We start from the raw sequence: 15,048 nt of genomic DNA, 5'->3' as shown, positions 1-15,048 counted from the left end.
TAACCCCCCCACCACCAACCCCGCCCACCTCAGCCTCCTCATGCTCTCTCAGACACTTAAATGGTACACGAACGACCATTTTTACCCAATCATAAGGCAGTAGGACATGAAACTACAAAACATGGATTTCAAACTCTGGCCCGCGGGCCAAATTTGGCCCGCCGTGTAATTTCTAGTGGCCCTTGAGGCAATATCAAATTAACATTAAAGCTAGCCGGCCGGTATTATACGTAACACCGCATTCACCGCTAATACTATTACTTGCCAACCCTCCCGATTTTCCCGGGAAACTCCCGAAATTCAGTACCCCTCCTGAAAATCTCCCGAGGCAACCATTCTCCCGAATTTCTCCCGATTTCCACCCGGACAATAATATTGGGGCCCTGCCTTTAGCGTTCTCTACAACTTGTCGTCACGTCCGCTTTTACTTGGTCAAATGCCATACAGGTCACACTGAGGGTGGCGGTATAAACAACTTTAACACTGTTACAAATATGCGCCACACTGTGAACCCACACCAAACAAGAATGACAAAACACATTTCGGGAGAACATCCGCACCGTAACACAACATAAACATAACAGAACAAATATCCAGAACCCCTTGCAGCACTAACTCTTCCGGGACGCTACAATATACACCCCCCGCTACCCTCTACCCCCCCACCCACCTTAACCTCCTCATGCTCTCTCAGGGAGAGCATGTCCCAAATTCCAAGCTGCTGTTTTGAGGGATGTTAAAAAAATATATAATTTGTGACTTCAATAATAATTAAAGCTGCAAGCAGCGTTGGTCGGGTCCGCCTTTGGCTGCTGCCCCCGAGACCCACGGCCGGATAAGCGTTAGAAGACGCCTTGGAGCCACTATTTTGAGAATCTAATGCATTGTGAAAGCAATGCAGTTGTTGTATTGAAGTGAAAATATCAAACTTCCTGTTGATTTTTGCTAAAGTATGTTAATTATTAAAATGTAGGTCTAAGTGAGACCTACATAGTGTTTTTTGTTTCATGTCTCTCTGACATTCCTACCGGACGTTACAAGCAGTTTTGTCCTTGTTTTCTTCCTAGGAGCAGTTTGTCCGTGTTGTATTCCTAGGGGGGCGGTAGAGCGCAATTTTGAGTTTTGAGGTTAGGTTTTTTTCATCAGATCGCAATTTTTGCCAGACCTGATGTGTGTGTCAAGTTTGGTGAGTTTAGAAGCAGTTTAAGGGGGTCAAATAACAGCTCAAAGAGGCAAAAATGACATTTTTTAGGAGACTTTGCACAGGGGTTCTTTGAAGGCGCGTAAAATCAAAACCTGAGAACTTATCAAAACTCTGTTCTATACTTTTAATCAGAAGGGTTCAATCTCTCTCCTGTGCGAGTTTGAAGCCAAAACAACAAACGCACTCAGAGGAGATAATGTTTGAAGAAACGTGACCGGGGCTTCACGGTGGCAGAGGGGTTAGTGCGTCTGCCTCACAATACGAAGTTCCTGCAGTCCTGGGTTCAAATCCAGGCTCGGGATCTTTATGTGTGGAGTTTGCATGTTCTCCCCGTGAATGCGTGGGTTCCCTCCGGGTACTCCGGCTTCCCCCCACTTCCAAAGACATGCACCTGGGGATAGGCCCCTCCCACTTCCAAAGACATGCACCTGGGGATAGGCCCCTCCCACTTCCAAAGACATGCACCTGGGGATAGGTTGATTGGCAACACTAAATGGTCCCTAGTGTGTGAATGTGAGTGTGAATGTTGTCTGTCTATCTGTGTTGGCCCTGCGATGAGATGGCGACTTGTCCAGGGTGTACCCCGCCTTCCGCCCGATTGTAGCTGAGATAGGCGCCAGCGCCCCCCGCGACCCCGAAAGGGAATAAGCGGTAGAAAATGGATGGATGGAAACGTGACCGGTTTTTACAAAACTTTTGTTTTGAAGGGGGGATTGCAAACGTCCTGTTGATTTTTGTTGGGGGTTGTCAATCTATGAAATGTAGGTCTAAGCGAGACCTACATAGAGGTTTTTGTTTCATGTCTCTCCGACATTCGTACCGGAAGTTACAAGCAGTTTTGTCTGTGTTTTCTTCCTAGGAGCAGTTTTTTCAGTGTTTTATTCAAAAATAGCGCTAGAGCGCAATTTTGAGTTTTGGGGTTTGGTTTTTTTCATTAGATCGCAATATTCGCCAGTCCTTATGTGTGCGCCAAGTTTGGTGACTTTTGAAGCATTTTAAAGGGGTCAAATTACAGCGGAAAGAGGCAAAAATTGCATTTTTTGCAAAAAATTTATTTTGAAGGGGTTTTTGCCAACTTCCTGTAGATTTTTGCTGAAAGAAAATTGGGTCTAAGTCAGACCTACATAGGAGTTTTTGTTTCATGTCGCTATGACATTCCTAACAGAAGTTACATGCAGTTTTGTCTGTAAATTTTTTCCTAGGGGGCGCTAGAGCGCAATTTTCATTTTGGGGGATTGGTTGCTTAATATGTTGGGAAGGTTTGCTATACCGACGTGTGTGTCAAATTTGGTGAGTTTTGAAGCATGTTAAGGGGGTCAAATTACAGCGTGTAGGTGCGGAATAATAATAAAACACAGCAGTTTCAATAGGGTCCTTGGCCCATGGCAAAGGACTCCTGTGGAGTCCTTTGCCATGGGCCAAGGACCCTAAATATGGCAGTGCCATGTTGGCATTTTTTTCCCATAACTTGAGTTGATTTATTTTGGAAAACCTTGTTACATTGTTTAATGCATCCATCCATCCGAGTCAAAATAATTGCCCAGGCCCACTGTTTATTTATCTAATCCTGAACGGGTTTGTGCTGAAAACTAGGTTTTGTTTTACTTGTGCAATGACTACTAAGACCTATCCTATTCTATGTGTGCACTGATATATTTGACAACCGAATTATAGCAGCTCTTAGAAGGGCAGTGTTGCCTCAGTGTATGAATAAATCTTCAGTAATTACAGAAGACACTGATGAGATGATGACAAGATATCCTATACTACTGTCGGTTTCCATAGCAACACGTCTGTGGAGGCAAAACAATGACTGAGACACTTTCAGCAACACAGAGCGTAGTCACGGCTGCCGTTGGAAAGAAGCGGCCCAAAAAAATCCGCAAGTTATTGAAAGTAAAAATTTAAAAAATTCCAGTTCCAATTCAAAAAACGGATAAGGAATTAAATCTCCTAAATGAGATGAAACTGGCCTCCGACGAGCTTCCACTTTAATTGGAGAAATATTTGCAGAAAGATTGCACGGCTGAAAGCTCTGTTAGCGGGCCCGAATTCCATCGTGCCGAGGAAGAATTACATCTCCGCTTCCTCGTATCGGGTAAAATGAAGCTCCATTAATACGGCAAGATGACATTTGCAATATTAGATGACTGCATCGCCATGGCAACACCGCTCATAGAAGTATATCATGCCAAACTGCTGTTGCGTGCACATCTGTGACACAGCTTTCCTGACAACACCATGTTTGCGTGATCATTACAATGCTGGTAATCCTTTTTGTGATGCTCAAATCACGGCAAATTGACCGCATTGACATGGATTAGAAATGCTCTCTTCATTCTATTATTTGACATCACAATCAGCTTGGGGAGGGTACAATCGTCACGGTTCACAATGCCAGCAGGCGCCAATTGGCAAGTGTTGAATTGAACGGGTTTACATATTCGCACATTAAAATGACAAGCGACTACTGATCATGCTTGCCAACCTTGAGACCTCCGGGGGTTGAGGTTTGCGGGGTTTGGTGGTAGCGAGGTGTGCGTATTGTAGCGTCCCGGAAGAGTTAGTGCTGCAAGGGGTTCTGGGTTCTTGTGGGGGGTTGAGGTGCAGGCAGCATATCCCTACGAGCTGTCCTGGATGAAATGAAATTCTTTTTTTTCCAATCATTTTGGAACTCGCAAGCGTATTTCTTCTTCTTGCTCGTCGTCACCGTGTCTCATTCTCTACACAATACATGTGGCTCTTACACACACATGAGTGAATGCAAGGCATACTTGGTCAACAGCCATACAGGTCACACTGAGGGTGGCCGTACAAACAACTTTAACACTGTTACAAATACGCGCCACACTACTCCAGTACTCTGGAATGCCCTCCCGGTAACAGTTCGAGATGCTACCTCAGTAGAAGCATTTAAGTCTCACCTTAAAACTCATTTGTATACTGTAGCCTTTAAATAGACCTCCTTTTTAGACCAGTTGATCTGCCACTTCTTTTCTTTTTCTCCTATGTCCCCCCCTCCCTTGTGGTCCGATGACCATGGATGAAGAAGTCGGGACCCAGGATGGACTGCTCGCCTGTGTATCGGTTGGGGACATCTCTACGCTGCTGATCCGCCTCCGCTTGGGATGGTTTCCTGTGGACGGGACTCTCGCTGCTGTCTTGGATCCGCTTAGAACTGAACTCTCGCGGCTGTGTTGGAGCCACTATGGATTGAACTTTCACAGTATCATGTTAGACCCGCTCGACATCCATTGCTTTCGGTCCCCTAGAGGGGGAGGGGGGGGGTTGCCCACATTTGAGGTCCTCTCCAAGGTTTCTCATAGTCAGCATTGTCACTGGCGTCCCACTGGGTGTGAGTTTTCCTTGCCGTTATGTGGGTTCTTCCGAGGATGTCGTAGTCGTAATGGTTTGTACAGTCCTTTGAGACATTTTTGATTTAGGGCTATATAAATAAACATCGATTGATTGATCGACACTGTGAACCCACACCAAACAAGAATGACAAACACATTTCAGGAGTGGGGCGGTTTAGCTCGGTTGGTGGAGTGGCCGTGCCAGCAACTTGAGGGTTGCAGGTTCGATTCCCGCTTCCGCCATCCTAGTCGCTGACGTTGTGTCCTTGGGCAAGACACTTTGCCCACCTGCTCCCAGTGCCACCCACACTGGTTTGAATGTAACTTAGATATTGGGTTTCACTATGTAAAGCACTTTGAGTCACTAGAGAAAAAGCGCTATATAAATATAATTCACTTCACTTCACTTCACTTCACAGGAGAACATCCGCACCGTAACACAACATAAACACAACAAAACAAATACCAAGAAGCCCTTGCAGCACTAACTCTTCCAAATTCTATTTGATATGCCATTGATATTTTTTAATTATTATTATTATTATTATTTGAAACTGGATTTTGCATGTCACTATAAAGTTATATAAGCCTTACTTGTTCAATATTCAATGCAAAACTTGTTTGGGTCCCTATTAAAAGGTTCATTTGTTCAACCTTGGCCCGCGGCTTTGTTCAGTTTTAAATTTTGGCCCACTCTGTATTTGAGTTTGACACCTCTGCTCTACAACCTGTCGTCATGTCCGCTTTTCCTCCATACAAACAGCGTGCCGGGCCCGTCACACAACATATGCGGCTTATACACACACATCTAAGTGAATGCAAGGCATACTTGGTCAACAGCCATACAGGTCACACTGAGGGTGGCCGTATAAACAACTTTAACACTGTTACAAATATGCGCCACACTGTGAACCCACACCAAACAAGAATGACAAACACATTTCGGGAAAACATCCGCACCGTAACACAACATATGGTAAATGGGTTGTACTTGTATAGCGCTTTTCTACCTCTTTTTAAGAAGACCAATGTTACGATCCGCTGCCCGGATCGTTCCATTTTGTATTTTGTTCCTTCCTGTATCACATTCTATAGTCTGACATCCTTATTTCCTGTTTTGCTCTGTCACCATGGTTGCATATTGTTTCCACCTGCTACACACACCTGTTTTGCTAATCACCTGCCTTATTTAAGACTGACCATTTTGTTAGTTCATTCTCGGATCCTAGTTCGCTTTCACAACCAAAGCGCTTTACATAAACACAACAGAACAAGAACCCAGAATCCCTTGCAGCACTAACTCTTCCGGGACGCTACAATATACACACCCCGCTACAACCAAACCCCGCAAACCTCAACCCCCCACCTCACCCCCCCCCATTGGGGGTGACAGTAGAAGTTTTTGTTTTCCCTTTTTGTGCCTTTGTGCCAAGTATTAGTGTATCTGTTTGTTTTCCTAGCTTCCATGCTAGCGCTTTCTGTTTGCTTTTTTCTGTCTGGCACCAGTATTTTTGTTCCAAGCCTTTTTATTAGTTTAATGAATCCTTCGTTGCTTACCTTACGCTGTGTTCTTGCCCGACGCATCCACGGAGGAACAAATCCGGCATCGCAATGCCTCGCAAGTCTCGCAACCAAAGCGTTTTACATAAACACAACAGAACAAGAACCCAGAACCCCTTGCGGCACTAACTCTTCCGGGACGCTACAATATACACACCTCGCTACAACCAAACCCCGCAAACTTCACCCCCCCCTCCATTGGGGGTGACAGTAGAAGTTGTTGTTTTCCCTTTTTGTGCCTTTGTGCCAAGTATTCATGTATCTGTTTGTTTTCCTAGCTTCCGTGCTAGCGCCTTTTGTCTGCTTTTTTCTGTCCAGCACCAGTATTTTTGTTCCTAGCCTTTTTATTAGTTTAATGAATCCTTCGTTGCTTACCTTACGCTGTGTTCTTGCCCGACGCATCCATGGAGGAACAAATCCGGCATCGCAATGCCTCGCAAGTCTCACAACCAAAGCGCTTTACTTAAACACAACAGAACAAGAACCCAGAACCCCTTGCAGCACTAACTCTTCCGGGACGCTACAATACACCACCAAACCCCGCAAACCTCAGCCCCCCCATCTGCAGAATTCTGAGGTCTAAAGGTTGGCAAGTATGGATGTAGGGGCGGGTCCCACTCACATTTGAACCAATACGGTACCAATTACAGGTACATGGGAATCAAAACCGATATTAAAGGATGCAGATTTTAATTCATTTTGAGTGTGTTCATGTGGTAACCAATCCACAGTCCGTGTGATTTGCATACATTGAACTTCCTTTACCTCGTTAAAGTGTGCATCCTGAGTGGCGGTAAGTCCAAAGCCGCTTTGTTGGCTCTCGAAGGTCAGGAGGCGTGACAGCAGTCGCTCTGCAATCAGCAGGTCGTTACCGTAAAGGCGGCCTGTCGCTTCGGTGACATCTCGGAGCTGGTGTGCCAGCTTCTTCTCCATTATGGTGTTCAGCTCCGTTTCGTTGCGTTCAAGCGAATCCAACTAGATTTAAAAAAAACAATAATAAAATGTAACATTATGTATAAGTAGTCAGGTAAATATCTTTTGACTGCTAAACACACAGCAGCATTGAGCTCCACGAAAGGAGGGGAGGTGCAGTTGTAAAGGTCTGGTTCCATCCAGCCTCTCTCTACATCACAGTGTCTGATGGCAGCACCTGTAAGGCAAACCCAAACAGAAAGTGTGTTGTTGTTTTTTTTATTCCTCATAAGGTCCCAATGTGTTAATGTGTGGGGACTCACCCACGGAGCCTTTGGGGCACGGCACCGCTGCGGGCAGGTTGAACTTGGTCCGAGGCCACCAGATCCCCTGAGTGATGGTTTTTGGGCAGCCGTCATAAATGACTGCATGGACGAAAGAGCGAGTGCAAGGCATTAAGTGTGTGAGAAGTGATCTATATTTATATAGCGCTTTTCTCTAGTAGGAGTCTTGTTCACGAGTGGGGGAAGAGTGGATCGTGAGATCGACAGGCGGATCGGTGCGGCGTCTTCAGTAATGCGGACGTTGTATCGATCCGTTGTGGTGAAGAAGGAGCTGAGCCGGAAGGCAAAGCTCTCAATTTACCGGTCGATCTACGTCCTCACCTATGGTCATGAGCTTTGGGTCATGACCGAAAGGATAAGATCACGGGTACAAGCGGCCGAAATGAGTTTCCTCCGCCGGGTGGCGGGGCTCTCCCTTAGAGATAGGGTGAGAAGCTCTGCCATCCGGGAGGAGCTCAACGTAAAGCCGCTGCTCCTCCACATCGAGAGGAGCCAGATGAGGTGGTTCGGGCATCTGGTCAGGATGCCACCCGAACGCCTCCCTAAGGAGGTGTTTAGGGCACGTCCAGCTGGTAGGAGGCCACGGGGAAGACCCAGGACACGTTGGGAAGACTATGTCTCCCGGCTGGCCTGGGAACGCCTCGGGATCCCCCGGGAAGAGCTAGACGAAGTGGCTGGGGAGAGGGAAGTCTGGGCTTCCCTGCTTAGGCTGCTGCCCCCGCGACCCGACCTCGGATAAGCGGAAGATGATGGATGGATGGATGGGCTTTTCTCTAGTGACTCAAAGCGCTTTGCATAGTGAAACCCAATATCTAAGTTATATTTAAACTAGAAATGTCCGATAATATCGGAATGCCGATATTATCGGCCGATAAATGCTTTGAAATGTAATATCGGATATTATCGGTATCGGTTTCAAAAAGTAAAATTCATGATTTTTTTTAAACGCCGCTGTGTACACGGACGTCGGGAGAAGTAGAGAGCGCCAATAAAGTCAATTATAAGTTGTATTGTTGTTTATATATGGCAGGGGTCGGCAACCCGCGGCTCCGGAGCCTTCGGCAACTCTGAAGCGGCTCAGCTGCACAATCGCCGACCCCCCAGATTGTTGCGGGGAGATTCCGGAATTCAATGCCTCTCCCGGACATCACCCGGAGTCAACGTTCTCCAATTTTCACTCGGACTAGAATATTAAGGGCGTGCCGTGATGAACGTCATCATGCCCGCCATTCACGGAATGCTATTTGCGTGCCGATTGGATTTCGCTGCTTCCATCGGCACATGTATGAGATTGCAAGGCATACTGGGTGACGCAGAGTACACTGACGGTTGTGATACAAACAACTTTAACACTCCTACTAATATGCGCCACATTGTGAACCCACACAAAAGAAGAATGACAAACACATTTCGGGAGAAAATCCTCACAGTAACACAACAAATACCCAGAATCCTTTGCATCCATGACACTTCCTGACTATGTTATACACCAAGCGAGCATCAAACCCCGCCCACCTCAACCATGCAGGGAGGGGTGGGTGGAGGGCGGGGTGTATCACATTTTCAGGAACTGTCATGGATGCAAAGGATTCTGGGTATTTGTTGTGTTGCGTTTATGTTGTGTTACTGTGAGGATTGTCTCCCGAAGTGTGTTTGTCATTCTTCTTTTGTGTGGGTTCACAATGTGGTGTGTATTAGTAGGAGTGTTAAAGTTGTTTATATCACAACCGTCTGTGTACTCTGTGTCACCCAGTATGCCTTCCAGTCGAGTGCGTGCATCTGCGGAAGCTTCTCCCAACATGTTGCTGGACCGGCAAGCAGTTTGTACATGTTGTAGAAGGTGTTTAAGGCAATGGCTTCATAGTACGCCTTTATTCTTGTCATCTGGGTGACCACCAGCAGATATTGGCAAGAATAGCTGCGGCTCCCATTGTCTTCCTCATTTTCAGAAACGGGTCGAAATGGCTCTTTGAGTGGTAAAGGTTGCCGACCCCTGATATATTGGAAACACAAAACATGCAAAATTTCCCCAAAATAATATCTCAAAGTGGAATATTTAATGTGATTTTTTTTTTAGCCTGGAATAGGTAAATAATTCATAATGACAGATTTTGATTCATTATTATTTTTTAAAGAAATAACAGCCTGCATGGCATCTTTGTGTTATTCGAGTAAACATTGCAACATTTTATTGTTACATTCCACCTGTTTGCGCTTTCATTACACTTTTTATGTTTTACGTTTATTTTTCAATCGTATTTTTAAAATGGGCCGTTAAAAAAATGACCTGCGGGCCGCAAATGGCCCCCAGGCCTTACTTTGGACACCCCTGTCTTAAATGCATACAAATGTTTCAAATGACATTTTTCTCTAAGATTACATTTGTTGTTTTGTGAAATGTTTCTTAAAGATTTTAAGGACGAATCAGAAATGACCCTTCAAACTCGTTTCACATGTCAACAGAAAGTAAAGCAGTTCAAAAAGCTAATGTTGTGTTCATTCTCAAGTGCCAAACTACACATAATCATGTTGCATTTAAGTGTACTCACCTCCTCTTACACTGCAAAAACTGAAATCTAAGTAAGATGAAATATCTCAAATAAGGGTGATATTTGCTTATTTTCTGTCTGGTAAGATGATTCTTCTCACTAAGCAGATTTTATGTTAGTGTTTTACTTGTTTTAAGGGTTTTGCTCCTAAATGATCTCAGTAAGATACTACAGCTTGTTTCCGACATTTTATGACCTATTTTGAGTAAAATATGCTTGAAACTATTTTTGTCCAAGTGTCCAAAACACACCCAGCAATGGTGCACAGGAAGGCCGGGAAGAAGAGGGGGAAAAGGCGGCCAAAATGTTCAATACAAGTACAACCCATTTATTTATTTATTTATTTAAAAGTCCCAATTGTGTCCAAAATACCTCCCCAGGATTCCAGTCCCACGAGTCCCGCCGCCGGCCACACAAGTCCTGGGATGCAAAAAATGTCCAAAACGCACCCAGCAAAGTCCCACGGGAAGTAGGGGGGAAAAATGAGAAAAGTCGGCAAAAGTCCCCCAAAATGTTCTAAATACCTACCCAGGTTCGAGTCCCAACCGGGTTCGAGTTTGAGTTTGAGTGCACACTCGAACCCGGGTGGGACTTTTGAACATTTCCACGACTTTTCTCACTTTCCTCCCCACCTTCCCGTGAGACTTTGCTGGGCGCGTTTTGGACATTTTGGGCATCCAGGCCGGCGGCGGAACTTGTGGGACTCGAACCTGTGTAGGTATTTTGAACATTTTTGGGACTTTTGCTGACTTTTCCAACTTTCATCCCCCCTGCCCATGGGACTCGGCTGGGTGTGTTATGAACATTTAGGGCATCCCGGGACTTGTGCGGCCATACATAAGATTTGATGTTAGAGTGTTTTACTTGTTTTAAGTGTTTAGGTCCTAAATGATCTCAGTAAGATACTACAGCTTGTTTCCGACATTTTATGACCTATTTTGAGTAAAATATGCTTGGAACTATTTTTGTCCAAGTGTCCAAAACACACCCAGCAATGGTGCACAGGAAGGCCGGGAAGAAGAGGGGGAAAAGGCGGCCAAAATGTTCAAAAGTCCCAATTGTGTCCAAAATACCTCCCCAGGATTCCAGTCCCACGAGTCCCGCCGCCGGCCACACAAGTCCTGGGATACAAAAAATGTCCAAAACGCACCTAGCAAAGTCCCACGGGAAGTAGGGGGGAAAAATAAGAAAAGTCGGCAAAAGTCCCCCAAAATGTTCTAAATACCTACCCAGGTTCGAGTCCCAACCGGGTTCGAGTTTGAGTTTGAGTGCACACTCGAACCCGGGTGGGACTTTTGAACATTTCCCCGACTTTTGTCACTTTCCTCCCCACCTTCTCATGGGACTTTGCTGGGCGCGTTTTGGACATTTTGGGCATCCCGGCCGGCGGCGGAACTTGTGGGACTCGAACCTGTGTAGGTATTTTGAACATTTTTGGGACTTTTGCTGACTTTTCCAACTTTCATCCCGTCTCCCCCGGGGAGTCGGCTGGGTGTGTTATGAACATTTAGGGCAGGGGTGCCCATTACGTCGATGGGGAGCTACCAGTCGACCGCGGGGGGTGTGTCAGTCGATCTCCAGCCAGGCTTTTAAAAAAAAATAGACCTAAAAATGAGTGATCATCAATCTTCACCAAGACGTCACTTAAATGACATTCACGGTACCGGAGGGTCTTGTGAGATGACGCTGGCTGCTGCAAGATCATTATTATGAAAATATGACCGAGAGGAAGGCGAGAAACACTTTTTATTTCAACAGACTCTCGCGCCGTACCTTCCGTCAAAACTCTAAAGGCCGACTGCACATTTCCTATCTTCACAATAAAAGCCCTGCTTCATGCTGCCTGCGCTAACTAAATACAGAGTCTCGGGAAACTGGCGTGCACAAGCGATCCCTCAGAAAGCTGGCGTGCACATCACTTGTGCACGCCAGCTTTTCGAGACTCTTATTTTGTTAGCGCAGGCAGCATGAAACAGGGCTTTTATTGTGAAGATAGGAAATGTGCAGTCGGCCTTTAGAGTTTTGACGGAAGGGACGGCGCGAAAGTCTGTTGAAATAAAAAGTGTTTCTCGCCTTCCTCTCTGTCATTTTTTCATAATAATGAACTGGCAGCAGCCAGCGTCATCTCACAAGACCCTCGGGTGCCGTGAATGTCAATCAAGCAAGCTACGGAATTTGCCGCCAATGTTTTTCTTGTAAAGTGTATGGAAGCTGGATGAATTAGATGCCAAAAACCAACCACTTTCATGTGGTATTGTACAGAAAGGACAACTTTTTTTCTCCTCCATTTGAAAATGTGGGCGTTATCATCATTACTGTCTGATTCCAATCAATGCAAGTCATCAGAATCAGGTAATACACCAACTTATATTCTTGTCTTGGTGAAAGAAAGACATCTATATGTGTTACACATGCTTGTATTATCATTAAACACATTTAACTTGTTTACAAAAATGTCTCTTTCATAAATAAATAAATATAAATGATATATATAAATGAGGTAGATCCCCTCGAGTTGGTCAATTGAAAAGTAGGTCGCCTGCAGAAAAAGTGTGGGCACCCCTGGTTTAGGGCATCCCGGGACTTGCGCGGCCATACATAAGATTTTATATTAGAGTGTTTTACTTGTTTTAAGTGTTTAGGTCCTAAATGATCTCAGTAAGATATTACAGCTTGTAGCTGAGATTTGATGACCTATATTGAGTAAAACATGCTTGAAACGAGAATATCAAATGTTGCAAAGCTGTGTCATCAACACTCACAAATATAAAACTACTTTTTAAAGTAAGAATTTCTTATTTCAAGAATGTAAAACAAAATCATGACTTTGACACAATTGTTTCTCATATTAAAACAGATGACAGCCAAATAGACGTTGACGTTTTTATTTCAATGAAACAATAAAAAATACGTACTCGTATACTGTAGTAGTACACTTGTTATTAGTGAGAATATACTTATTTTAAGGTATTTTGGGGTTTATTTAGGTTAGCTACTTTTACTTGTTTTGGAAAGTCTTGACAAGCCAAATTTTCTTGTTCTATTGGCAGATAATTTTGCTTAGTTCAAGTAAAATACCCCTCATTTTTGTATTTTTTTTTCTTGTTTTTGAACACGGACTTTTTGCAGTGTACAAGGCCGTTTGAATATTCCAAAGCCGAAAAGGCTTGGCAGCTTATTTTGATGCCAGCGTTGAATTTAATACGAGTGCACAAAATGATGGAAACGCCCGCTCTTCTCACCTTCACACCCTGAGTTTGTGACTTCGGCGAAGGGGTTGTCGCAGGTGTTGCACTGGCGGCCGATCACGCCGGGCCTGCACTGGCACTGGCCGCTCTCGGGGTCACATGTCCGCGAGAAGGAGCCCACCGGGTAGCAGTCGCATGGCAGGCAGCTGTCTGAGCCCCGTGGACGGTAGTGAAACTCCTGAAAATATAAACAATGTGAAATGTCCCCGAGTCAAGTGTCTGCTGATGCAGAAATAAATAAACACAAACCCCGTTTCCACATGAGTTGGGAAATTGTGTTAGATGTAAATATAAACAGAATACAATGATTTGCAAATCCTTTTCAAGCCATATTCAGTTGAATATGCTACAAAGACAACATATTTGATGTTCAAACTGATAAACAATTTTTTTGGTGCAAATAATCATTAACTTTAGAATTTGATGCCAGCAACACGTGACAAAGAAGTTGGGAAAGATGGCAATAAATACTGATAAAGTTGAGGAATGCTCATCAAACACTTATTTGGAACATCCCACAGGTGTGCAGGCTAATTGGGAACAGGTGGGTGCCATGATTGGGTATAAAAACAGCTTCCCAGAAAATGCTCAATCTTTTTCTGAGAAAAAGACTGAGCAAAGTCTGCGGGCTATAGAGCGTTTTCCGTTCGGGCTCCAGTACTCTGGAATGCCCTCCCGGTAACAGTTCGAGATGCTACCTCAGTAGAAGCATTTAAGTCTCACTTTAAAACTCATCTGTATACTCTAGCCTTTAAATAGACCTCCTTTTTAGACCAGTTGATCTGCCGCTTCTTTTCTTTTTTCTCCTATGTCCCCCCCTCCCTTGTGGAGGGGGTCCGGTCCGATGACCATGGATGAAGTACTGGCTGTCCAGAGTCTAGACCCAGGATGGACCGCTCGTCGGGACCCAGGATGGACCGCTCACCTGTGTATCGGTTGGGGACATCTCTACGCTGCTGATCCGCCTCCGCTTGGGATGGTTTCCTGTGAACGGGACTCTCGCTGCTGTCTTGGATCCGCTTGAACTGAACTCTCGCGGCTGTGTCGGAGCCACTATGGATTGAACTTTCACAGTATCATGTTAGACCCGCTCGACATCCATTGCTTTCGGTCCCCTAGAGGGGGGGGGGGTTGCCCACATCTGAGGTCCTCTCCAAGGTTTCTCATAGTCAGCATTGTCACTGGCGTCCCACTGGATGTGAATTCTCCCTGCCCACTGGGTGTGAGTTTTCCTTGCCCTTTTGTGGGTTCTTCCGAGGATGTTGTAGTCGTAATGATTTGTGCAGTCCTTTGAGACATTTGTGATTTGGGGCTATATAAATAAACACTGATTGATTGATTGATTTCACAAGAAAGGATGGGGCGAGGTACACCCCTTTGTCCACAACTGCGTGAGCAAATAGTCAAACAGTTTAAGAACAACGTTTCTCAAAGTGCAATTGCAAGAAATTTAGGGATTTCAACATCTACGCTCCATAATATCATCAAAAGGTTCAGAAAATCTGGAGAAATCACTCCACGTAAGCAGCATGGCCGGAAACCAACATTGAATGACCGTGACCTTCCATCCCTCAGACGGCACTGTATCAAAAACCGACATAAATCTCTAAAGGATATCACCACATGGGCTCAGGAACACTTCAGAAAACTACTGTCACTAAATAAAGTTTGTCGCTACATCTGTAAGTGCAAGTTAAAGCTCTACTATGCGAAGCAAAAGCCATTTATCAACAACATCCATAAACGCCGCAGGCTTCTCTGGGCCTGAGATCATCTAAGATGGACTGATGCAAAGTGGAAAAGTGATCTGTGGTCTGACGAGTTCACATTTCAAATTGTTTTTGGAAATATTCGACATCGTCCGGACCAAAGGGG

General features: G+C 44.9%; 1 protein-coding gene across 1 annotated transcript in view; it reads right to left on the bottom strand.

The window, feature by feature from the left end:
• The window catches only part of celsr3 (cadherin, EGF LAG seven-pass G-type receptor 3), a 245,899-nt gene that overhangs the window by 86,169 nt on the left and 144,682 nt on the right, over positions 1 to 15,048 (bottom strand). Inside the window, 4 exon segments of the mRNA XM_061904867.1 lie at positions 6,886 to 7,095; positions 7,176 to 7,270; positions 7,356 to 7,457; positions 13,168 to 13,351. Coding sequence (XP_061760851.1) covers positions 6,886 to 7,095; positions 7,176 to 7,270; positions 7,356 to 7,457; positions 13,168 to 13,351 — 591 coding nt within the window.

Source organism: Nerophis ophidion, linkage group LG06, assembly GCF_033978795.1.
Source record: "Nerophis ophidion isolate RoL-2023_Sa linkage group LG06, RoL_Noph_v1.0, whole genome shotgun sequence".
Taxonomy (NCBI): Eukaryota; Metazoa; Chordata; class Actinopteri; order Syngnathiformes; family Syngnathidae; genus Nerophis; species Nerophis ophidion.
The sequence above is the reverse complement of the archived record's forward strand: the minus strand, read 5'-3'. Positions and strand labels throughout refer to the sequence as shown.